Here is a 19,573-nt window from a genome sequence, read left to right on the forward strand (position 1 = left end):
TCCAGAAGGTTTTAACCCAGATGAACAAAGTAGAGGAATTGCAACGTATTTTTGTTAATAAAATCGAAAAGGCAACCGCGTCTAACTTCAAACCGAACGTGATTAGCCAAGGACCCACTGTGGACGGCACCTGGCTGACCATAAATACATCCTGCCGAAGTGGCATCAATATATTCGCACTATTGTATGAAAATTCGACGCACCCGACATAGCAAGTCATTTAGCCAACCCAACAACATTTCCCCAGCTTGAAACAGTATCCCGGTTACGAATTAATGGAATGCCCTGCAATCTACCGTCGTCGCTCGAAGGTGGTTGTTGTTGCGTCAAAGTTCTGTTCTGAGGAGACGATGGCAGGCCAACAGCGACTTGTGGTTGGAGAGGCTTGATGGTAAAGTTGGAAGAGGCATGCGATACATGAGCAGAGACGGTAGAGCTTCGCGTAGTCGCAGGTGCGAAAGGTGGGATAGCAGAAGACCTAGAATCCTGTGGAGTTTCTGACCGTAAGTAAGCTTTAGTGAGTGCAGACACAGATTGAGGATTGCCGAGGTTGCTAAATGAGGATTCGGATCGCGCTGCTGGGCTGATAGGTCGAGCGTTGTTTTGGTTCGCGGCCATATTCAACATTCCCTCAATATCCAGAGGGTTCATGCTCGCTGACCTGTTCATGGGGATGATACCGTCAGACCCACGTCTTGTCTGACCGAGACTGACAATGTCCCATGACTGCCCACTGCCACGAGAGAAGTTGGAAACGGACGGAGAGTAACTCGCAAGGGCGTAAGGCGGGTCTACAACAATACCGTCTGAATGCTGGAGTTCTGGGGATCCAAAGGGAGAGTAGTCTCCCTTTTCTGTCAGGTCAAACGAACGTGGTTTGTAGAGGGAATCTGGCACGAAGGGGATGCGACTCAATCGCTGCTTGCGGCGTCGCCTCTCGCGAATGACGAATATAATGGCGAGAATCGATACCAAACCCACTAGTCCCGACGCTACACCAACGCCAATGACGACATTCCTTCCGAAGTCATAAGAATAGAACAGAAGAGTTCCAGCCTGAAATCGACTTACTTTGGCATTGTCGACTGGGTAGTCGCATCGTTGTCTTGACTGCTGGTCCCATTCTTGCTATTTGTGTTATTATTAGAAAGGCAATTCCTTGATGTCGTCGCGTCTCCAGTAACTAGAGAACCGAAGGTCAGCGCGGGCAACTGAGGCGAGGATAAGTCCCGAACTCGCCTGTTATCAAAGATGAAGTGTTCTGCTGATGGGGCCCACTGTCAAATAACAACACGACGTCGTTTTGACGGGAAAAATTCATTGTATAAATGGCCTGTTTAGAGACCGTATTATCGCTGGTCTGCTGTAGCAAAAAGGATTGTCCCTTTGGCTTCCAAAGTCGGACGGATGGAGCCTCTGGGGTAGCATATTGTACGGTGAAATTACCGCATTGATCCACAGATTCATCATAAGTGAACAGGGTTTCCTCATCAGGATTAGAAGGAAGGCAGGCCGTGTTGTCCGAATCCAGGATCCTGAACAAGTCAGACACCTGGGCGGTGCTGTCTCCGTCCTGGTCATCGAGAGAAGCGATGAATGTCGTGCCGGCCTTCAGTGGGAAAAAGGTAATATAAACTCCGGAGGAGTTTATTGCCAAGTTAGGTATGGGTATACCGATAGGTGGTGCATTGAGGGGAAGGAGAGTGAGATTAACAGGGATAGAGTCCTCAGGAATGTCGCTCCCCTGGAATGAGATGGAGACGGGAGCGCACTGGGTAATGTTATCATTCTCGAAACTGAATTTAAATGTTTTTGCGAGAGCGACCTGCGATCCCAAGGCCGCTACGCCCAGCAGAAAAGCAAAGGTGACGACCAGCATAAGAGAAGATAAAGAGAGAATTAGTTCATGGGGACCGGCCGCCCGAGTCGTGGACTAGCCACAGAGACAACAGGGTAGGAGTGGTGAGAAACAAACACAGAAATGATGCCGCCAATCAGTCAAGTACGGTAGCACATGACACGCATCGCGACGGATTCGGCAGATCAGAAAGTGCAGAACTACATCATTCATCAAGGAAGAGTATGCATTCTTGTTGATAGATGCAGCTGAGGTAGTTGCTTAAGATAAAAGTGCAGGAAATTCTGAGCCTTTCTGCGGTTCTTGGGACCAAAATCTTGTTGGCTTTTCTGATTCGGCACGACCGGGCCGAGTGCGATGACGAATGTGGGGAACCTAACTTGGCGGGAAGGAATCAGCTATGTTCCGGTCGACCACCACAGGAACGTTTTCCGCCCTTAAGCAGTCCAATTTTCTTCCTTTTCGTAACTACAGCCAACTGCGGGAGCGCCTGCCTCGTTCTCAGTCACCAATAGTTTCTCGACCAGCGTTCTTCAACTCCGTAACGTTCGATGGGCAACAAATTCCGACCTACCGTGTCCTGGACGGTGTTGGCAAGCTTTTGGACGCGACATTTACAATAGAGGTATAAAAAACCAGCTTTTATCTGTAAATATAATGTATAACCCGTGTTTTGTTGCCTAGATTGATGAACAGCTGGCACGAAGACTGTAAGTGTGCACACCCTGTTCCTTGTATCATTCGCCGACGTGACAGCAGTTACGAAAACATGCAACTACTACCGGCTCTTGATAACATTTTGTACAACGTACAGCGGCAAGGGAAGATCTCATTCTATGTCAGTGTCAGGTAATGCTCATGACACAGTTGTGGATCTGATACATGGCTTCTTTCAGATGACTACGGTTTGTTCATAGATCCAGGTGTCATGTTTAGTATCATGTTTATTTCGAATTAGTACGGCGAGGAAGCCACGATAACCGGTGCAGCAGCTGGTCTAGCGATGAATGACGAGTAAGTTTCCCCCCCCCCCCATAAGCGCGTTCATACTCGCGTTCTGATGCTCTCCTAGAGTTCTTGGTTAGTCAAAAAAATAAAGTCACTCTTATCTTCCGCATGTTGACATGCAGACTATAGGACAGTACCGTGAAATGGGTGTCCTGTTGTGGCGCAAATTCGGGATTCAACAAGTCTTTGCCCAGTGTTTTGGGAATCAAGAAGACATGTCGGGGAAAGGCAGACAAATGCCGGTCGTGAGTACAGGGCAGATATTCCATGCCAATGCTACTCATCTATTTGCAGCATTTTGGATCTCCCGAACATCACTTTCATACTATTTCTTCGCCTCTTGCCACACAAATTCCACAAGCAGCGGGCGTTGCCTACGCGCTTCGTCGTATGCGTTCAGGTGCTGTCGCTGCTTGCTTCTTCGGGGAAGGAGCCGCATCTGAGGGCGGTGGGTTATAATTACGGACAAGCTTCTTGGTCTGATAAATCTTCGGGGACAGATTTTCATGCTGGGCTTATGTTAGCCTCCACGATTCCGTCTCCGGTTATATTTATTGTCCGAAATAATGGATTTGCCATCAGTACACCCAGCACAGAGCAGTACAACGGCGATGGTATTGCTAGTCGAGGACCAGGATATGGCATTGACACCATCCGTGTGGATGGTAACGATGTTCTTGCCGTAATGACTGCTGTAAAAGAAGCTAGACGGCGTTGCGTAGAGGAAGGGCGTCCCGCCTTGGTTGAGGCGATGACTTACAGGTGTGCCATAGAGCTGAGTTTGTTAATTGACCATTGATTCGTTTCTAGAGTAGGACATCATTCTACTTCAGACGATTCATTCGCATATCGTCCGAGATCTGAAGTCGAAGACCGTAAACGCATCGATAATCCCATTGTCAGATTTCGGCTCTATATGGAATCCCAAGGATGGTGGAACGCGGAAGCCGAAGAATCTCTGAAGGCAAGATTGAAAGCGGAAGTCATGAAAGAATTCAAGAGGGCGGAGTCTATGAGCCTCTGTGAAGTTGGAGAACTATTTACTGATGTCTACGGTGGTGAAGTGCCATGGAATATTGTAAGATTTTATGCATGTGCATGCACCTCCTTTCTCTGATTGTTTTGAACAGAGAGAACAACGCGAAGAATTAGGGAGTCTGTTAAAGAAGTATAGCAAGTCATGGGAGCCATGGCGGAATCAGCTAGCGAAGTACAAGAATGAAGGTCAGGACATAATGGAGGAATGATAACTATTGCAGCTTGGAATGGAAACTCGTGAAGCTTGTAGCATTATTGTAGCCCTTAGTATTGCAATCACCCGAACGTTTCTTGTCGTGGCCTGTTATACTAGTACGTGTACAACTAACACCCCGAAATGCCTGTAACTCAATGACCGTGGCCTAACAGAGAGCTCAGAGTAAATGGCACCAACATGCCAAATATTATAAGAAGGACGCGTATGGATTTGTGAATTTCCGATGCATTCCCTGAAGCAGGGCGATCTGACACTGGCTGAAGAACAGTCGCGACGTATAAGAAAGTACCACCCTGAGACAATTAAACAGCTAGCTCAGCAAGAGTCCAGAAATGGCGTACAACTTACAGAGATGAGCAACGCAAGACCTGTCCAGTCTGCATGATCTCCGGCGCCGAAGAAAGACAAGAACGCATAAGTGGCAAACGTGGCCACGGGCGTTGTGGCACTGAAAACGGCAAGGTGCTTCTTACACTCAGGACGAGGGAGTGATGTGGCAAGCAACGAAGTTGTCAAAGCCAAAGAAGTAGGCGCTAAAGTACAGGTTAGATGAAGGCGCTCGGTGTGATGAAGGTCAACATCGACAGATCACCTTTATGAACTATAATGGCCAGAAACACGATGAACGAAAGACGGGAAGAGTCGTCTTTATTGTTAGGAAACAGAGAGACGCCTAACGCGAGCCCGTCTGCTAGGCTGTGAATTACCAGTCCAAAAGTGAGAGGATAGGCTCGTGCTTTCATCCCATTGGCGACAAGGCTACGAGGATTGCCATCCACTTGGACAAAGCCAGGTCGAGAATGACTTTCTCGGCTCTCCAGCTCTCCCAGTTCAGCATCGAATTCAATGCTCGAAGTTTCGTAATCATGCACAGGTATAGCTGGAACGTCCGACGAAGAGTGTGAATGCGGAGAGAGGAACTGTTCAACTACGAGCATCGATGTGAACCCGAAGAGTAATGAAAGGGCCACACGAGACGATAACAACGCAGGATCAATTTGGGCCTCTACAAGAGCTTCTATTCCTCTATGGACATTAATAAACGATTACCATGGTGAGAAGTAGCCATACTCTGGTATGATCACTCCTAAAGCAGTCCCGAGGAGCAGGCCGGTTCCAATTAATGTAAGACGAAGCAAATGATTCTCTACGATAACGTGAGGCAGAGTCTGAAAAAAGGGACGTAGTAAACATACTTGAAAATGTAAAAGACAGAGGTAAAATTCCACACGCAAAGGATGAAGCACCCAAGAGGGTCGTCATTGTGAATAGGGCAAGCATGGCTGTGACTACCGTCGGTTGACGTGCAGCAATTGTCAGTGTTCAGTACGTCCACTCGTCGACGTGGGATCTTTGGCTGCGGCACGCGTTCCGGGCCGAGACTGATTATGCTGAGTCACATAGCTAGTGTGGCGATATTTGCCGCTGTTGTCGTGTTGTTTCTCAAGCTTCTTGGCCGCCATCACCATCTCTACTCTGCATCCTATGGCCAAACGACGTGTCATCGTCGAAAGTGACAGCGAGGATTCTGCTGGAGCTCCCAAGCGAGCTCGCACTGACGAGTACAGCGAGGCTCCTTCCTCCCAGGCGCGTGAAAAGACGCGTCTTAATGGCAAAGGAAAAGAAAGGGCGCGTCAAAATGAGGATGGAGAATCCGACGCGGAATTTAATATGCAACACACCGGAGTCGATGACGAGAAGTACGAGGAAATGCACCAAGAGCAGATCAGGGCTGCCGTGGAATCCAAACGCAAAATCGCTGGTGTACGTTCGCAGTTTTCCCATTTTCTCTTTCCCTTTAAACCTTTTGTAGGGGATCGCTGATCATGGCATCATCGAAGCCATAGAAATGCATCAGTTCATGTGTCACAAGTATTTGACTTTCAGTTTTGGTCCACAGATCAACTTCATTATCGGTATGTCCATGAAGTCTGTATCCATTCTTTACTTAAATTGCATCTTAGGTCACAATGGCAGTAGGTATGCCTTCTTTGTTGGACGCCTCTAGCTCACTGTTTTTCTAGGTGGGAAGAGCGCTGTTCTTTCAGCCATAACGGTTGCGCTTGGTGGTAAAGCCAATTCCACAGGTCGAGGAAGTGGTTTGAAAGCTTTCATTCGAGAAGGACAACCGTGAATTCCTTGTTTTTATACGTGTTAGGCTTTCCTGAGATTGATACTGTCTAGTGCCTCCGAAGTGACGATTCAGATAAAAAATCAAGGTGAAGAAGCGTACAAGCCTAAGGAGTATGGGAAATCCATTGTCATTACTCGCAAGTTCACTAAGGAAGGCTCTTCTTCCTGGAAGATCAAAAGTAGAGACGGTAAAGTTATTAGCACAAAGAAGGAAGAGCTGTCGGCCATCTGCGATCATATGAACATCCAGGTAGACAATCCGATGAATGTCCTGACGCAAGGTCTGAATTCCCATCGCGTCGATTTGTTCTTTCTTTGACATTGGATCTAGATGCGGCAAGGCAGTTCTTGAGTGCTTCCCATCCCACTGACAAGTATAAGGTGTGTTCCTCCTGGTCGAATGAGCAGTTTTACCGACTCCGGGTAGTTCTTCCTTCGCGGCACTCAGCTCTCCCAGTTGTCGGAAGAGTACACCACTTGTCTCGAGAACATCGAGCATACGACGAAGGTCCTCAACTCGAAGAAAGCAGTGCTTCCGGATTTGCGTGCAGCTTGCAAAGAAGCCATGGCCCGATTCCAAGAGGCGACCAAAGCTCGCGATCAAAAAAAGAAGGTCAATGAGCTGAAGAAGGAGTTAGCCTGGTCTTTTGTTCATGATAAGGAGGCTGAGATGACGAAAGCTGTTGAGCACGCCGCTAAGACTGGTCGCAGGATCCCAAAAATTGAAAACAATCTGAAAGAAGCTCAAGTACGTAGTCTTTTGTCTGGCTCGTGATTTGGCTAACATTTTTCTCTCGTCAAGGCAAGATTTGAAGCCGAAACGGCCTCCGTCGCTCAGTGCGACGAGGAGTTCCATGCGTTGGGCAATATGAATCATCTTGCGGATCAAAAGAAAGAATTGACGGAGAACATGCGGAACAACAGAAGTCTTCTTAACGAGTTAACAGTAAGTCTACTGTAAGTTATCCAGACTCATCTGCTCACTTTTGTAGAGCGAGCGAAAGCAAATGGAAACCACCTTTAAGGCAGCCAAGGAATCAATCGCTCTCATCCAGAAGCAGATAGATGACGAAGCACGTAGAATGGAAGCAGATACGCAGACCAAACGAGAAGAATCCAGCCGTCACCTAGAGCATGCACGTATATCTCTTCAAGAAGCTGAGGCCGCTTTGCCTGCCTTGATTGAAACCAAGGATCAGATTGACGCTGAGAACCGGACGACCAAGGAACACGGTGAAAGGGCAAGTAACGATGTGCAGAGAATGCGAGATGACATCATGCGCTGCGATAATATGATCCGCAATTGCGAGATGCAAGAAAAGAACCAGTACGCTGCATATGGCCGGGATATCCCCCAAGTACTTGACAGGATCAGGCGAGCAAGATGGGTCGGCGATCAGCCTGTTGGCCCACTGGGTGTGCATGTCAAGGTTCGGGACCCTGAGTCATGGGCAGACTTGCTACGCAGACAGCTCGGAGGCATGTTAACGGCTTTCGCGGTTACTGATGCGCAGGATCTCAAGCCGCTCAAGCGGATTCTTGTCGAGTCGGGGAAGTTGGTGTATTCAGTCCTTTAATCGACAGTGTTTCTAATGTTTCCGTGTGCAGCCCTCATCTGCTCATCTTCGTAGCACCGAGGGACATATTCGATTATAGCTCTGGTGAGCCGCCGGCACATATGCTTACTGTGCTTCGCGCACTTGATGTATGCAACACCCTTTTCGACCCTTCGATTCACTAACAGTGATCTCAATATAGATTTCTGATCCATATGTTCTTCGTATCATGATTAATCAAAGGAGCATTGAACGGTACGCTTTCTTTCTGTCCCACCCTACGATCACCGACATTTTGATATTGTACAGTATGTTTTTGGCGAAAACTCGTCGTGAAGGGGAACAGGTATTACGGGAAGTGAACGGTGGCGGCCAGGCATGGACTGCAGATGGCTATCTTCTCAAACGTTACCCGTATGCAACATCTGTTTCCTTTGTTTGAGCATGAAAAGGTTCTGATGATTTTTTATAGGGAAGGCGGAGAATCAACCTCTCCACTGCCCAAACAGAGGAATGATGCCACCAATTTGTTGTTGAGTGGTCGCAATTCTGCTGCAGAGAAAGAGTCGGTGGCCTGATGCAAACCTTGTACAATTTTACTGATAACTTCATGCTCCCCAGGCATTACATACGCGAAAGGAAACGATACGAAGAAGAGGTCAAGGTTTACACTCAGCGTGTCCATGACTTGAAGCAGAAGTACATGATGGGCAAACGCGCCTATGACGCCAAGCTGGTGGGTTAGAGTCTTTTAGGTATATCACTCCTAGGCTGACTACGCTCTTCCACTAGAGAGAAGAGATGCAAGCTCGACAGACCATATCAATCGCCAGGGATAGGCTACACCAGTTGCAGGAGGCAGCACAGGAGGATATGCCTGCCAACATTGCCGGGTTAGAGGCTTCTAAGAAGGTGCATTTATCGTCGTCTATGGCTCTGATGGTATCTGACGATGTTTTGTAGGAATCTGAAGAAGAAAAAGAGAACCTCGAGGCACAATTCAAAGATCACATTGCTCGAAAAGCTGAGATTGACGAAGAGCAGAAGAGTCTGTTAGAGCAGTTGAATGCCGTTAAGAGGGACATGGAAGAATTTGAATCGAGGCAGAAAAAAGTTCAGGTATGTACCCAGCTTGCATGCTTCAGCATTGATCAGTCAGATACTCATGGATTCATGCTTAGACCAAGGTGGAGAAGGCTGCTGAGAAGCGGATGGAAGCGCAGAACAGCATCAAACATTATGAGGCTAAGCTTAAAGGGGAACAGACCAAGGTTGACGAGGCCAACGAGGCGGCCAAAGTTCTGGTGGAAGAGTTTGAGGCAAGTTTGCCTCAGTACAGTGATGGCATTAGAGTTGACAAATATTTCTCCAGGCTTGGACTGCGAAGGCAGCTGACTATTGTGATCGTGTCGAGACTACTCGTCGGTCAGATGAGATTCAGAGGAATCTGGACTCCGTCCAACATGCCTTAAAGGAGAGAGAGAAGAGGTACGTTTCTGTATGATAGACGTCGCAGCATCTCAATCACCGCTGCAGGCACGGTGCAACGGTCGACGAAATGACAGTGGAGGTCAACAAGACGAGAGCAAACCTTGAAGTCGCGGAGAATCAATTGAAGCAGATGGTCTCCTTGAACAAGGTATTATGAACGCATGCCATATCCAAATGACATTGCTGATTGGTGATGTTCAGAGGTTGAAAACTTCTTTAGTTGCTCGTTTGAACAGATGGCAAGAGTTCCGCCTGCACATCGCTGTTCGGTGTAAGCTTGTATTCCAATACAATCTCTCTCATCGAGGCTACTTCGGGAAGGTTTTGTTTGACCATGATAAGGGTACGTTGCAGCTCAAGGTATGCTGATAGCAGTGATCTCGAGTGCAGCAGGCTCATTCCCTTCCAGGTCCAGACGGATGATGTTGCTGCCACACAAGGTTCTAGAGACAAGGATCCCCGTTCGCTGAGCGGCGGCGAAAAGTCGTTCTCTACTATTTGTCTACTTTTGTCGCTGTGGGAAGCTATAGGGTGTCCACTCCGTTGCCTTGGTTTGTGTTTTGCTTGTGCCGTGTCGGGTTTGCTGCTCATGAATCCCCTTTAGATGAGTTTGATGTGTTCATGGATGCTGTCAATCGTCGGATTTCTATGAAGATGATGGTGAGTAGTTGACCTTTCCTTCTGGACTGCCGCCGCTGACGGGCTTTCCAGATCGAAACCGCTAATCAGTCGGACAAGAAGCAATACATTCTGATCACGCCGCAAGACATGACAAGTATTACAGCGGGTCAGACTGTGCGCGTTCACCGTATGCTAGATCCGGAAAGAAACCAAGGAGTGTTGGCGTTCAGCTAAGTAGAAAGAGAAAGGCCTGCATATGTGTGGGCATGTCTTCTAGATAATCTTATTACCTGTTGTTTTATAGTATCCATGCTATCCATGCACGTCCAGCTAGGCTCGTTCCAGTTTAGAAGTAGACTTGGTACAATGGGTTCCTTGAAGTTGCATTTTTTCTGACACGTGAGACAACGCGTACGCGCATAGCGGCATGTCGTGCCGTCGGTGCAACTTGGTCACACCGCGACAAATTTTCTTGGTTTCCTATTCATTGACTTTGCTACGAGCATCCTGCACGGAACCCCGTTTGTTTTCTCCAAAATGGGCAAGAGTGATATGTTGCGTATCATTTCAATGCCTCTTCGCCGACCCGCACCCTCAATTACCCCTGTCACACTACCGCGTATCATGACCTATTATCAGTTTCAACTCAACCCGCCACGGCCGCAAGAGTTGAGCGTTGGGCGGTCGAGATGGATGCCAGAAGGAGGTCTTTTACTTTGGGCCCAAAACAAGGCTGCCGACACTTGGGCGGGTTTCGGAAAGGCAAAGGAGGGAAGCTGGAAGGTGCTTGTTACCGAGTTCACCATCTGTTTACAACTCTCACGTTGGCTTGACACAGCTGAAGGTCTTCCAGTATGGTGAGCGTGTCGTTGACAGGATAGACTTCGAAGAATTGGCATTGAAGGGTGTCGACCCTTCCCTAGGGCCAACCGTGTTGCATCCTGACTTTTCAGGCAATGTGGGGAAGAAAAATTCGTCCTTAGTCAAGGTGCAGGTACGTTGGTTTCTCTCGTCACCTAACAACTGCTTCCTTACCCAACAATCCAGATACCCCTACTTTATCCTCCATCCATCATCTCCGGAGAGGCTTCTCTTGCCCATTTGTTGGATCTTCTTGAGCACCGGGAACCTCGGCATAGAAAAGGATTTTGGATCTGGATGATTGCTGCTCCGTTTACCGCACCCTTCATGATCATCCGTGCGTCGCTTCAAAATCTTGATCCCTCTGAAACCCATTTAGTCTCCGTTAGCCGTCATACCTAATCTACCATTTTTCTTTTGCGTATGGCGATCGTGGTCGCATTACAGAGGTGCGTCCTCATCACTTCAGTCATATGTCCTTCATGCATTCTGATGTGTATTTTTTATATTGTGATGCAGCGTACCGAGCTTCCCAGTACCTGAAAGCTCTCCTTGGCGATGGTACTATAGTACCCCAGTCCAGCAAGGTTCTTGACCAAATATATCGAGACCATCTCCCCAAAGCTCTGCCATCACCATCGAACGCAGGATCATTGGATTCAAAGAAATCAGTACCGGCATCCCCAGTTCCAGGCGAACAGCTACTTTTATCTCGAGAAGCGATTCCCAAAATCATATCTTCATTCAACCTGAGATCGAGTGCAGCGGCAGACATGTACAGGGCTGTAGAACAAGCAAGGGTGCGGGTTAAAACATAGCGGAGAACGATAGTGGACTGTCAGGACATTAGATGGAAACCTTTTATGCGCAAGGCATTGTTACCAGGTCCTCGGTGCTTCGTGGAATACCAACGAGGGGACCCTGCATCTCAGAAGGCCGACTGACTGTAGGGGCTCATTAGGACGAAGGGGGTCCTTTCTGTGACACCCATGATATGAGAGAAGACTGATATGGGTAATTGGGATCGTCTAGTGCGCTCCCGACCCTCAGTTGAAAGACCCTTCTCTAAGCATCGACGGATATGTGTGGTCATCGATTCTATCAATACATTGGAGCTGAAAATTTCGAATATACTTTTTGCCAGGCACTAATGGAAATTTTCGGTGTCGCAGTCTAGTTTTATCCGTGTCAAGTGGAGAACATTATCATCTTCTGAGATAAGCCGGTAGCAACATCGGAGGGCCAGATAATAGGACGATAAGGCAGCTGTCTCATTACTTGTGCACAAAATTAGTCTGGAAGCCAACTTTGTTGAAACGACTTTCTTCCGGTCTGATATCTCCTTCCGCCTACTCTTTCTACGGTGCTTCACACAGCACCGAACCGGAGGATGATATTTTTTTCCATCCCTTCTGTTTCTCGGACGCTTGAGATTAGCGCCCGCCCTGGTCAATGCTACAGGATTTCCTCCTGGTGGAACATATTGAGTCGTCATGTCCCGAGTCGGTGTCAAACATTCCAACTGCAACCAGATCAGCGGTTGTCAGGTCAGCGTCCTCCGAGAATGTTCTCGTTGGAGTTACAATGAAGTAGAACGCGCGGAGCATTACTTCGATTTGGCTCCGCAGAGCTACCGGCCCGGTGTGAGTCCGGAGGATTTTTGCTACATAGCATGGTTGCACATTCCCTCTCTAGTACAGGATTCAGCATGCCAGATACAGAATTTGGTTTGCGTTCCATTCCATTTGCTTGTACCTCCCGCTCATGGAGAGCTGACAGATTGGGAAAGCAGCGCACGGCAATACAAGCAAATCTTTCTGATCGCTATTCTATGATAATGCCTACAAGCCAATCGAAAGTACGCTGATGCAGCCACCTGGACTTGGAGCTTGCTTGCTACGCTTCTTGTTTTCCCCAAGGCTACATCCAGATCTAACAATACGTGAGACTATGTCCCTGGTGACGGTACCGTAGTACCCCAGTCCGGTCAGATTCTCGGCCAGATATATCATGATTTTCTCCCCAACTTTCGGTCATCGCCGTGGAACGCAGCACTTCTGCAGACTTGTGCTTCGTCGGGTTCAAGAATATCACCACCAATTCCTCCTATTCTAGATGAGGAGATGCTCAACCGTTCTTATCTTGAGGAGATATCGACATTCTCAACTAAAGTATAGGGCCACTGTTGGCCCCAAAGTAGGCAAAGTTCATATCTAGTCTTCCGTTTGGCCAATGTCGATCTCTTTACCGTCTGCTAAACAATATTATTCAAGCCGCAACAATCGTTCATGATCATATGCAGCCCTTCACGCTGCCTGGAATTAGCTTTCATTTGTAAATGAAAATATAGGAACCACATCGCTCATATAACGCCAGGGTAATACTGTATTTGAGTCGCGTTGGGGACTCTGCTACAGGAACGCCCTATCCGAGCGGACCGGGCTCCATCTGGACATCGCCTTGGATGGCAATCACTGGCAGGTAATAAGTGAAACCCGACAGACCTTTGGATATACCGCTGCTCAACTCGTACGCATCTCTTGCTAATTAAGAAATGATTTCTGCTGAATTGGATCCACGCGGCGCACGAGATATGTGCGCGGGACCAACGTAAGTTACCGCTGTCAGCTCAGTACCAAACTCACTTTCTTGATCTAAATTTGGATTCGATCGATGAGATTCATGTGGGGAATAGCTGGAATATTCGCATTGTTTCTGGGCTGTACTAGTCCTGATGCCCGGACGAGCTTTGCAAGGCCACTACGACCGTTTCTATTCTGGCGCTCAGTCACATCAATCGCATTGAATTCATCACCGCGGTCTTCCAATGCAAATTTACCCGTATACAATCCACCGAGCCTGCCCCAAAACTTTACATCTGTCCCGAGAAATGACAGGGCCCAAGGGTCTAAGTTGGCAGTTGTTCAGGGAGGCCGATTTTCCCTTATAAACGGAGAACAATGCCTGTGGTCCTCGATAAGCTCCTCCCAGGTGGACCCAACTCTCAGCGTCTTCAGCAAGTACCATACCACTGTCCGCCATGTCTTCGATCGAAAAGCGTAGAATTTTGATGCTTCATGGGTAAGTCATGCCCAGCTGTCTCCATTCTAGATACTAACAGTGCTACCCCATAGCTATGGCCAAAGTGCATATCTCATGAGTCGTTTGGTAAAGACCATCATGCCGCGTCTCTGATGAGCATCTTCTGATTGTGGTTCTAGCTGGCTTCCACGATCAAGGAGTGCGCCAACGATAACATCGAATTCTGTTAGTATCGCTTCATCTTTCTGGACGGCCGTCATCGCTTACTCATGATACTGATTAGTGTTCTTGGACGCACCATGGGTGATGACACCCGCAGACCCAAGCGGCGCTGTCGCAGCCGCGAACTCTGGGATTTCTGCCCCAGTCTGTACGACACCAACAGCTTCCCCCCAAGGGCCAGGTACCCCCCGACGTTGGTTTACTATTCATAACTTCGGAGGGAACACTATGCCAGGCATAGAGACTTCTCTCGACCTGCTTCGTGAGACCCTACAAAATAACAGATTCGAGGTCGGTATCTTGTCTAGGTCACTGTATACACATATTCAAATGCATCCGTAGGCTATCTTTGGGTTTAGGTATGCGCTTTAGACCGATGATGTCGCAGGTCACTGAGCCAGGCTTCTTTGTTTAGCCAGGGAGCAGCGATGGCCGAGCTGATCGCAGCTATGGTGTGTGCTCTTCATAACGTTTGTGGATCATACCTGATTTCGATTCCTACAACAGTTGGAACGACCGCATCTCTATCCGACATTCTGTCCCAATGGTGTTGCGCCTCACCCACCCTTGTAAGTTGCTGACCTTGGTCTACATTGAATGTCACTGATGAGTTGTTCCAGGAAATATATCGTTACGATTGCGGGATTCCTGCTCCGAGGGCCCTTGGCTTCATGGGGGGGGCGTTCGAAGAATGCGTTCCACCTGGAAACCGGCGCTTTCTGTCTGAGGACGCCCGTTCTTCATGTTTTGGGCGAGGTCGACCTCGTTGTTCCCCGCGAGAGAGCGAACATTTTTATGGGTTTCCACGAATCGAAGAGGGTCGAGCAGCACGTTGGTGGTCAGTGTCAAATTATCTATCCGGGGCGTATTCTGACCGGGGCTTCTTGTTTATAGGTCACTTCATACCGACGCGACCCAAGTGGCGAAAGTTCTTTGTTGGGTTCCTCCGTGATCCATTTGGCGAAATCGTATCCCCTACGCTTGTCAAGGAAAGTGTTACCATTGCACCGCCGCCTTCGGCTCAGATACCGGAGACGAGGTATCGCATGGGGCAGAGCCTTCCACGAGGATATGAATCGGAGGAAGAAGAACGAAGATCCGGCGCGTCTACACCCGATTCCGAGCCGCCTCAAACGCCTACCTTCGAGCCGACCCTGTTACCCCTGCCCTCCGCCAAGGAGGACGCACGCATGTGGGATGTGTATACCGGACTGGTGTACCAAGGATAGGCGAAACTGAATGTACTAGTAGTTTGTAGTTTTAAGTTATGGTAGGATAGCTCGATAGAGGGATAGAACGCATGAATTCTTGTATATTACATATTTCACGATAATTGAATTGCGCCATCGCGCGGGAAACCCTGGATAGCGTTGGGTAAGGATTACATGCCACCAGCGATGTCACGGTTAGACAACCCTAGGTAGGGTCTTAAGTTCAGTCCATGTTTGTGCTGTGGTCCTCTCTTTCAGCGCCTTCGAGACAAATAAGTTCCGCCGGGCCGTTCTTGAGTTCTTGTTGTCTATGCGCCGTCACAAACGTGAAAATTGAAAATTTAGGCATAATACTTGGGAGAAGAGATAGTTATCCAGTGAGCCTTAATGTAGGCCCCATAACCAAGCGCGTAAATCTGGACCTCATGGGCGCGGTCCGATCATCCCGACGTGGCGCATCAAAGGTTGGTGATGGCTGGCATGGGAATTTGAAATATGCTCTGGTGGGTGCTCCCTCCCAGCATGAGCAAGCACGTGATTCTTGAACACTGCCGGTATTGTTCTTCGATTGGGAGACCATTAAATTCCCTTCAATATCAGGTTTGATCAGGGACGTAAAATACCTACAAGAGCTGCGATGTTCTTTGGCGGTGCTGTCGTCATTATCTTCTGTTCCTCCTGGACAGCTTTGGAACTCCAGATAACAAAAACCATTTGTGTTGCGTTCAGACCCAACGCAAGGACCATTATTTGGTCCTGCGCGGAGTTGGCGAATTAGTAGCCCAGCTTGAAATTCCCTTTGTGTTTCGGTGTGCTCTTATCACTTAGTCGGGAACTTGTTTGTATTTAAGCTTTTTCACTTCGACTTGAACAATCCTTAACGGAGCTAATGGCTCTCCTAACTCCCCTGCAAAAGGCATTGCATACAACATGGTAATGGTTGCCTGGAATTCTTCTCTTTGGTTGGCCACATCAGAGACATCCATACGAGGTGACGAGGAACATAAGATTTCTTTCCCGACTTTTACATGCGAAACTTATCGATCGATAATTTTCGGCAAGTGATACACACGAGGGCTCCACAGTAAGGTTATATTCGACCAGGCCAGACCAATGCGAACAACGGCCTCTTCAATGCGGAAGGCGAGTATCCTAAAGCATCCGCTCTATGCTCGCACGTCATGCTCCTCATCAAATCGCAATTAGGAAGGTTCGGCATGCTAAAGGAAACTCAATCGTGAAGGAGTCCGACCTGTCACCTTGGTGTCGTCGACGCCTGCTTGTGAAGAGAAAGCGTAACAAGCGGACAAAGAGTTCTAGCGGTAAGATCGGACCTAGTGGCCCCGGCCGGTGGTAATAACGTACTGAATTTTGGATCATTCGGCGTACACGCAAAGTTGCCTTGCCATCGCTCGCCATCAAACGTGCCCTCGTCGAAAAGTCAGTATATAAATGGTGAATAGGAGGGTGTGGGTAGTCTCGACAAAAGGGGGATGCTAAGAGGTGATAGAAGCATTCTCCTTGATATTGAAACTTTTGAAGACCAGATGGGGCTTGTGTGCGTAGTAAGAACGGACAGAACGTGCTGTGTAGGGAAGAACATTCTGCCTCGCGCAATAAGGGAGCTTGTTAGAGAGTATATCCAAGTTCCAACCGGTATATAGGAATTCAATAGCATCTGGCCAGAAGAGATCCAGAATTCGAAGGCTGGAGGCTTGTGGGCGGCCAGCTAACCAGTTGAACCGAAAACAAGGGTGATGCGAGTGATGAGAAGGTGTACGAGTGGTAAGTTATACCCACTTGAATCCGGCAGGGCATGATGTTTGGGGTGACAAGGAAAAAAAAAATCAAATTTCTCCACAGTGGCGGCAAGGAAAGGTCGACGCGAGTACAAGCAAATTATTTAGTGGTGAGAAAGAGGGATTTCGTAAAGGTAACATGTGGGATAGAGACAGTTCCGATGGTTATCGAGAAGCGGGACACTAGGTTCATGGGAAAGGACTGGATCAGGAAGGGTCCCGTTGGAATCAGGGCGGCGACGGTGTGGGTATAGATGCTCCGTTTTTGGCATCTTTATGGCAAAAGTCTCAAAAAACCCCGAAACGTCGTAAATCGGACGAAATATCAATACAAATTCGGCACAATTGAACTCAGCGAAGGATCTCTGATAGAGAAGCATACATCATTCAGGGTAGCCACCTCTGGCAAGCTCGTGCACTTTCTTCATGCCCACCACCATCCAGTCGCTGCCCGTCGAGCTCATCACTCGTATTATCGTCCTGGGCTCCAACTACGAATATCCGTATACTGATTCTCCATTCCTCTTCAAGCCCGTACAGAATACCTTCTACAATTCCCCTTCCTGCGCCTTCCAGATCGTAGTTTCCCATGTATGTCATACCTGGCGGGAAATTGCCCTGCGAACTGCCTGCCTCTGGACTACCCTGCATTTTCATGAGCCCGCCCATATCCAAAGAGCTCGTGTATTTCTCTCCCGTTCTAGGCCCCAGTCGTCCAGCACATTAGACATCCTCATATCAACCGTATCTGAACCCGAATACATACCCAATGTCAACCTCTATCTCACAGAACTCCGTGACATCTTCCAGCTCATCGTCGGTCATGTCAAGCGTTGGAGATCTTTCCACCTCAAAATTCGAGATAATCAGTGCAAACTGGTTGCTCGTCAGTACCTCTCTTCCTGTGGTCCTGGACCAAACCTCGAAACCCTCCAGCTCTATCATTTCGAGGACTTTGAAAACTCAGCAGACTTGTACCTTGCGACGTACAGGCCCCCCGTCATAATATTCAATAATGAGGTTCCTAAAATCAAGAATGTATCCTTAATTGGCGTCAACCTCCCTTGGGATCAGTCACCTTACCTCGAAAGTCTCCGTTCCCTTGAACTCGCCCTGCACGCTGACAATATTCGTCCTCCATACGTAGACTGGGAGCACATGCTTCGTTCCCCCGATCTCGAGCGCCTGTCGCTTCATTACAGTGGTCCAAGGTCGAGCGCAGGTGATGCTAAAACTGCCTGGCCTACTTCTCTCACCTGGCCAGTTGCCAACCGCAAAGGTCCCGTGGTATTGGAGAGGTTAACAGAACTGGGGCTGATGGATCTGGAGCCGGAATATTTGGGAAAGGTGATGCAGGGAGTAGTCATGACAGATGTCACCAAGCTCTCCCTGAACCTTTCAGAGCAGGATTACTCACCTTTTCTGGGCTCTCTAACCCGACGGGAAGGAAGCAAGAGCTCCCGAACGGGACCCCCAGTTCATTACGCTTTGCCGAACATCCATTTGCTGACCGACCTGACCGTCACTGCGTTAGAATGTTCGGTTTCTAGTTTCCGCGCGCTTCTACGCATACTCGTTAATCTACGTTTCTTAGACGTGGATTTCGCTGGTTTATGTGGTGGAGAGGGATGGAAAGTCTTCGTTGAAGATGATGATCCTGAATATGAGCACGATGAAGAAAAGGGTGGAAGTGAAGCGACACGGTCGTCACGACGACCAACCCCAGAGCAGCAAGACTTAATTGTGGATAAGAAAAACGATCTCGAGTGGGACCTTCCTCAAGGACCTCTACCTCGTCCACTTTCCATGTATGCCGGGATGAAGGCTACGGGGTCGTCTTTGGTTGCCAGCACCTCGGCAGCGGAGGGTCGTTCGGCGATCATGCCAAGTCTCTTACCCAACCTCGACACTTTTCGGGCACTCAGTCTGGACGGATCGACACTGCGTAACGTTATCGCTTCGAGGGGAACAATGGCGGGGAAGGTCAACTGGATAATACGTATCGGCATCCGATACCGGGATATTGCAACTTCCACAGATGACAGCATCTTGGATGGCATCATTCGGACTGGCGAGTGTCCGCTTGAGGAAATCGGAATTCAAGTTCCCGTCCACGTGGACTGGGTCCAGGACGATGAGGAGGAGGAAGAAGAGGAGGAAGAGGAAGATGGTGGTGATGACCTAGAGTAACAAACCATCTGGTAAGGATTATCTATTCCCAACGCTGGATTGATCTAATTGATCGTCATCGTAGGGCGTCCGCAGATTGCGTGCCAGCGGTTTTGACAACCCTTCAAATACAACGCAATTCATTCTGACATATATGCCCTGCTCATTCATTTCTTTCTTAGGCTAGCATATTTCTTCTGTGTATACCTTTTCTTTCCGGAAATTAGGACGCTGCTTTCCCATTTCCACAAAATATCCGGTTGATTACCTTCTAGTCCACTTCTGGAAGTTCGTGTATATTGTATCTTTAGGCTTCGTTTCAATGTATAAAAGTTCATCCTGAAGTG

General features: G+C 48.4%; 9 protein-coding genes across 9 annotated transcripts; 6 read left to right on the forward strand and 3 right to left on the reverse strand.

The window, feature by feature from the left end:
• Positions 1-76: 76 nt before the first annotated feature.
• Positions 77-2,068, reverse strand: BT62DRAFT_353323 (uncharacterized protein). The gene is made up of 4 exons (XM_043180601.1): positions 1,240-2,068; positions 1,072-1,183; positions 204-1,018; positions 77-151 (listed from the first exon to the last, which is right to left on the reverse strand). Exons 1-3 carry the CDS (start codon positions 1,877-1,879, stop codon positions 217-219), a joined length of 1,554 nt encoding a protein of 517 aa, XP_043036623.1. The 5' UTR covers positions 1,880-2,068; the 3' UTR covers positions 77-151; positions 204-216.
• A 98-nt stretch (positions 2,069-2,166) lies between these two features.
• On the forward strand, positions 2,167-4,301 carry BT62DRAFT_954077 (branched-chain alpha-keto acid dehydrogenase E1-alpha subunit). The gene is made up of 11 exons (XM_043188290.1): positions 2,167-2,483; positions 2,543-2,568; positions 2,618-2,696; positions 2,755-2,763; positions 2,817-2,872; positions 2,931-2,938; positions 2,996-3,111; positions 3,161-3,314; positions 3,367-3,628; positions 3,677-3,944; positions 3,997-4,301. Exons 1-11 carry the CDS (start codon positions 2,259-2,261, stop codon positions 4,111-4,113), a joined length of 1,320 nt encoding a protein of 439 aa, XP_043036624.1. The 5' UTR covers positions 2,167-2,258; the 3' UTR covers positions 4,114-4,301.
• Positions 3,997-5,483, reverse strand: BT62DRAFT_935461 (ZIP-like iron-zinc transporter). The gene is made up of 5 exons (XM_043186951.1): positions 5,318-5,483; positions 5,193-5,268; positions 4,714-5,147; positions 4,470-4,654; positions 3,997-4,414 (listed from the first exon to the last, which is right to left on the reverse strand). The coding sequence occupies exons 1-5, from the start codon at positions 5,382-5,384 to the stop codon at positions 4,253-4,255; spliced, it is 924 nt and encodes a 307-aa protein (XP_043036625.1). The 5' UTR covers positions 5,385-5,483; the 3' UTR covers positions 3,997-4,252.
• An 82-nt stretch (positions 5,484-5,565) lies between these two features.
• On the forward strand, positions 5,566-10,279 carry BT62DRAFT_935462 (P-loop containing nucleoside triphosphate hydrolase protein). The gene is made up of 23 exons (XM_043186952.1): positions 5,566-5,885; positions 5,935-6,037; positions 6,086-6,097; positions 6,146-6,251; positions 6,306-6,535; positions 6,586-6,635; positions 6,682-7,002; positions 7,057-7,200; positions 7,247-7,809; positions 7,863-7,959; positions 8,013-8,065; positions 8,120-8,224; positions 8,283-8,375; positions 8,432-8,546; positions 8,603-8,722; positions 8,774-8,929; positions 8,992-9,129; positions 9,183-9,298; positions 9,347-9,449; positions 9,503-9,661; positions 9,711-9,852; positions 9,906-9,961; positions 10,013-10,279. The coding sequence occupies exons 1-23, from the start codon at positions 5,607-5,609 to the stop codon at positions 10,154-10,156; spliced, it is 3,405 nt and encodes a 1,134-aa protein (XP_043036626.1). The 5' UTR covers positions 5,566-5,606; the 3' UTR covers positions 10,157-10,279.
• An 85-nt stretch (positions 10,280-10,364) lies between these two features.
• BT62DRAFT_954087 (uncharacterized protein) lies at positions 10,365-11,958 on the forward strand. The gene is made up of 5 exons (XM_043188291.1): positions 10,365-10,705; positions 10,761-10,916; positions 10,970-11,120; positions 11,173-11,232; positions 11,303-11,958. The coding sequence occupies exons 1-5, from the start codon at positions 10,460-10,462 to the stop codon at positions 11,599-11,601; spliced, it is 912 nt and encodes a 303-aa protein (XP_043036627.1). The 5' UTR covers positions 10,365-10,459; the 3' UTR covers positions 11,602-11,958.
• Positions 11,959-11,970: 12 nt separating this feature from the next.
• Positions 11,971-13,677, forward strand: BT62DRAFT_1078854 (uncharacterized protein; the record flags this gene model as incomplete). The annotated part of the gene is made up of 5 exons (XM_043179424.1): positions 11,971-12,424; positions 12,731-12,954; positions 13,160-13,312; positions 13,375-13,467; positions 13,531-13,677. The coding sequence occupies exons 1-5, from the start codon at positions 12,277-12,279 to the stop codon at positions 13,675-13,677; spliced, it is 765 nt and encodes a 254-aa protein (XP_043036628.1). The 5' UTR covers positions 11,971-12,276.
• Positions 13,678-13,823: 146 nt separating this feature from the next.
• On the forward strand, positions 13,824-15,276 carry BT62DRAFT_922226 (uncharacterized protein; the record flags this gene model as incomplete). The annotated part of the gene is made up of 9 exons (XM_043184385.1): positions 13,824-13,864; positions 13,918-13,951; positions 14,005-14,050; positions 14,109-14,338; positions 14,390-14,406; positions 14,436-14,499; positions 14,555-14,616; positions 14,668-14,885; positions 14,942-15,276. The coding sequence occupies 9 exons, from the start codon at positions 13,824-13,826 to the stop codon at positions 15,274-15,276; spliced, it is 1,047 nt and encodes a 348-aa protein (XP_043036629.1).
• A 31-nt stretch (positions 15,277-15,307) lies between these two features.
• On the reverse strand, positions 15,308-17,238 carry BT62DRAFT_1078856 (uncharacterized protein; the record flags this gene model as incomplete). The annotated part of the gene is made up of 5 exons (XM_043179425.1): positions 16,993-17,238; positions 16,518-16,687; positions 16,370-16,478; positions 15,886-16,014; positions 15,308-15,463 (listed from the first exon to the last, which is right to left on the reverse strand). Exons 1-5 carry the CDS (start codon positions 17,074-17,076, stop codon positions 15,308-15,310), a joined length of 648 nt encoding a protein of 215 aa, XP_043036630.1. The 5' UTR covers positions 17,077-17,238.
• Positions 17,239-17,470: 232 nt separating this feature from the next.
• BT62DRAFT_996261 (uncharacterized protein) lies at positions 17,471-19,568 on the forward strand. Its single transcript, XM_043190574.1, has 2 exons — positions 17,471-19,258; positions 19,312-19,568. Exon 1 carries the CDS (start codon positions 17,484-17,486, stop codon positions 19,245-19,247), a length of 1,764 nt encoding a protein of 587 aa, XP_043036631.1. The 5' UTR covers positions 17,471-17,483; the 3' UTR covers positions 19,248-19,258; positions 19,312-19,568.
• Positions 19,569-19,573: the final 5 nt, after the last annotated feature.

Source organism: Guyanagaster necrorhizus (genome assembly GCF_019112545.1).
Source record: "Guyanagaster necrorhizus MCA 3950 unplaced genomic scaffold BT62scaffold_25, whole genome shotgun sequence".
Classification (NCBI taxonomy): Eukaryota; Fungi; Basidiomycota; class Agaricomycetes; order Agaricales; family Physalacriaceae; genus Guyanagaster; species Guyanagaster necrorhizus.

Coding starts and splice junctions, on each gene's coding strand:
- BT62DRAFT_353323 (XM_043180601.1), bottom strand. CDS start 1,879: ATGCTGGTCGTCACCTTTGCTTTTCTGCTGGGCGTAGCGGCCTTGGGA. Junction 1,184..1,239: donor CACTTCATCTTTGATAACAG/GCGAGTTCGGGA, acceptor TCGGTTCTCTAG/TTACTGGAGACGCGACGACA. Junction 1,019..1,071: donor ACCCAGTCGACAATGCCAAA/GTAAGTCGATTT, acceptor TGACTTCGGAAG/GAATGTCGTCATTGGCGTTG.
- BT62DRAFT_954087 (XM_043188291.1), top strand. CDS start 10,460: ATGGGCAAGAGTGATATGTTGCGTATCATTTCAATGCCTCTTCGCCGA. Junction 10,917..10,969: donor CGTCCTTAGTCAAGGTGCAG/GTACGTTGGTTT, acceptor CCAACAATCCAG/ATACCCCTACTTTATCCTCC. Junction 11,121..11,172: donor CGCACCCTTCATGATCATCC/GTGCGTCGCTTC, acceptor AGTCTCCGTTAG/CCGTCATACCTAATCTACCA.
- BT62DRAFT_935461 (XM_043186951.1), bottom strand. CDS start 5,384: ATGACGACCCTCTTGGGTGCTTCATCCTTTGCGTGTGGAATTTTACCT. Junction 5,269..5,317: donor TCTGTCTTTTACATTTTCAA/GTATGTTTACTA, acceptor ACGTTATCGTAG/AGAATCATTTGCTTCGTCTT. Junction 4,415..4,469: donor GTCTTGCGTTGCTCATCTCT/GTAAGTTGTACG, acceptor TAATTGTCTCAG/GGTGGTACTTTCTTATACGT.
- BT62DRAFT_935462 (XM_043186952.1), top strand. CDS start 5,607: ATGGCCAAACGACGTGTCATCGTCGAAAGTGACAGCGAGGATTCTGCT. Junction 6,636..6,681: donor ATCCCACTGACAAGTATAAG/GTGTGTTCCTCC, acceptor GACTCCGGGTAG/TTCTTCCTTCGCGGCACTCA. Junction 7,201..7,246: donor GTCTTCTTAACGAGTTAACA/GTAAGTCTACTG, acceptor TCACTTTTGTAG/AGCGAGCGAAAGCAAATGGA.
- BT62DRAFT_954077 (XM_043188290.1), top strand. CDS start 2,259: ATGTTCCGGTCGACCACCACAGGAACGTTTTCCGCCCTTAAGCAGTCC. Junction 2,569..2,617: donor GAACAGCTGGCACGAAGACT/GTAAGTGTGCAC, acceptor ACGTGACAGCAG/TTACGAAAACATGCAACTAC. Junction 3,315..3,366: donor AGGAGCCGCATCTGAGGGCG/GTGGGTTATAAT, acceptor CTTCGGGGACAG/ATTTTCATGCTGGGCTTATG.
- BT62DRAFT_996261 (XM_043190574.1), top strand. CDS start 17,484: ATGCCCACCACCATCCAGTCGCTGCCCGTCGAGCTCATCACTCGTATT.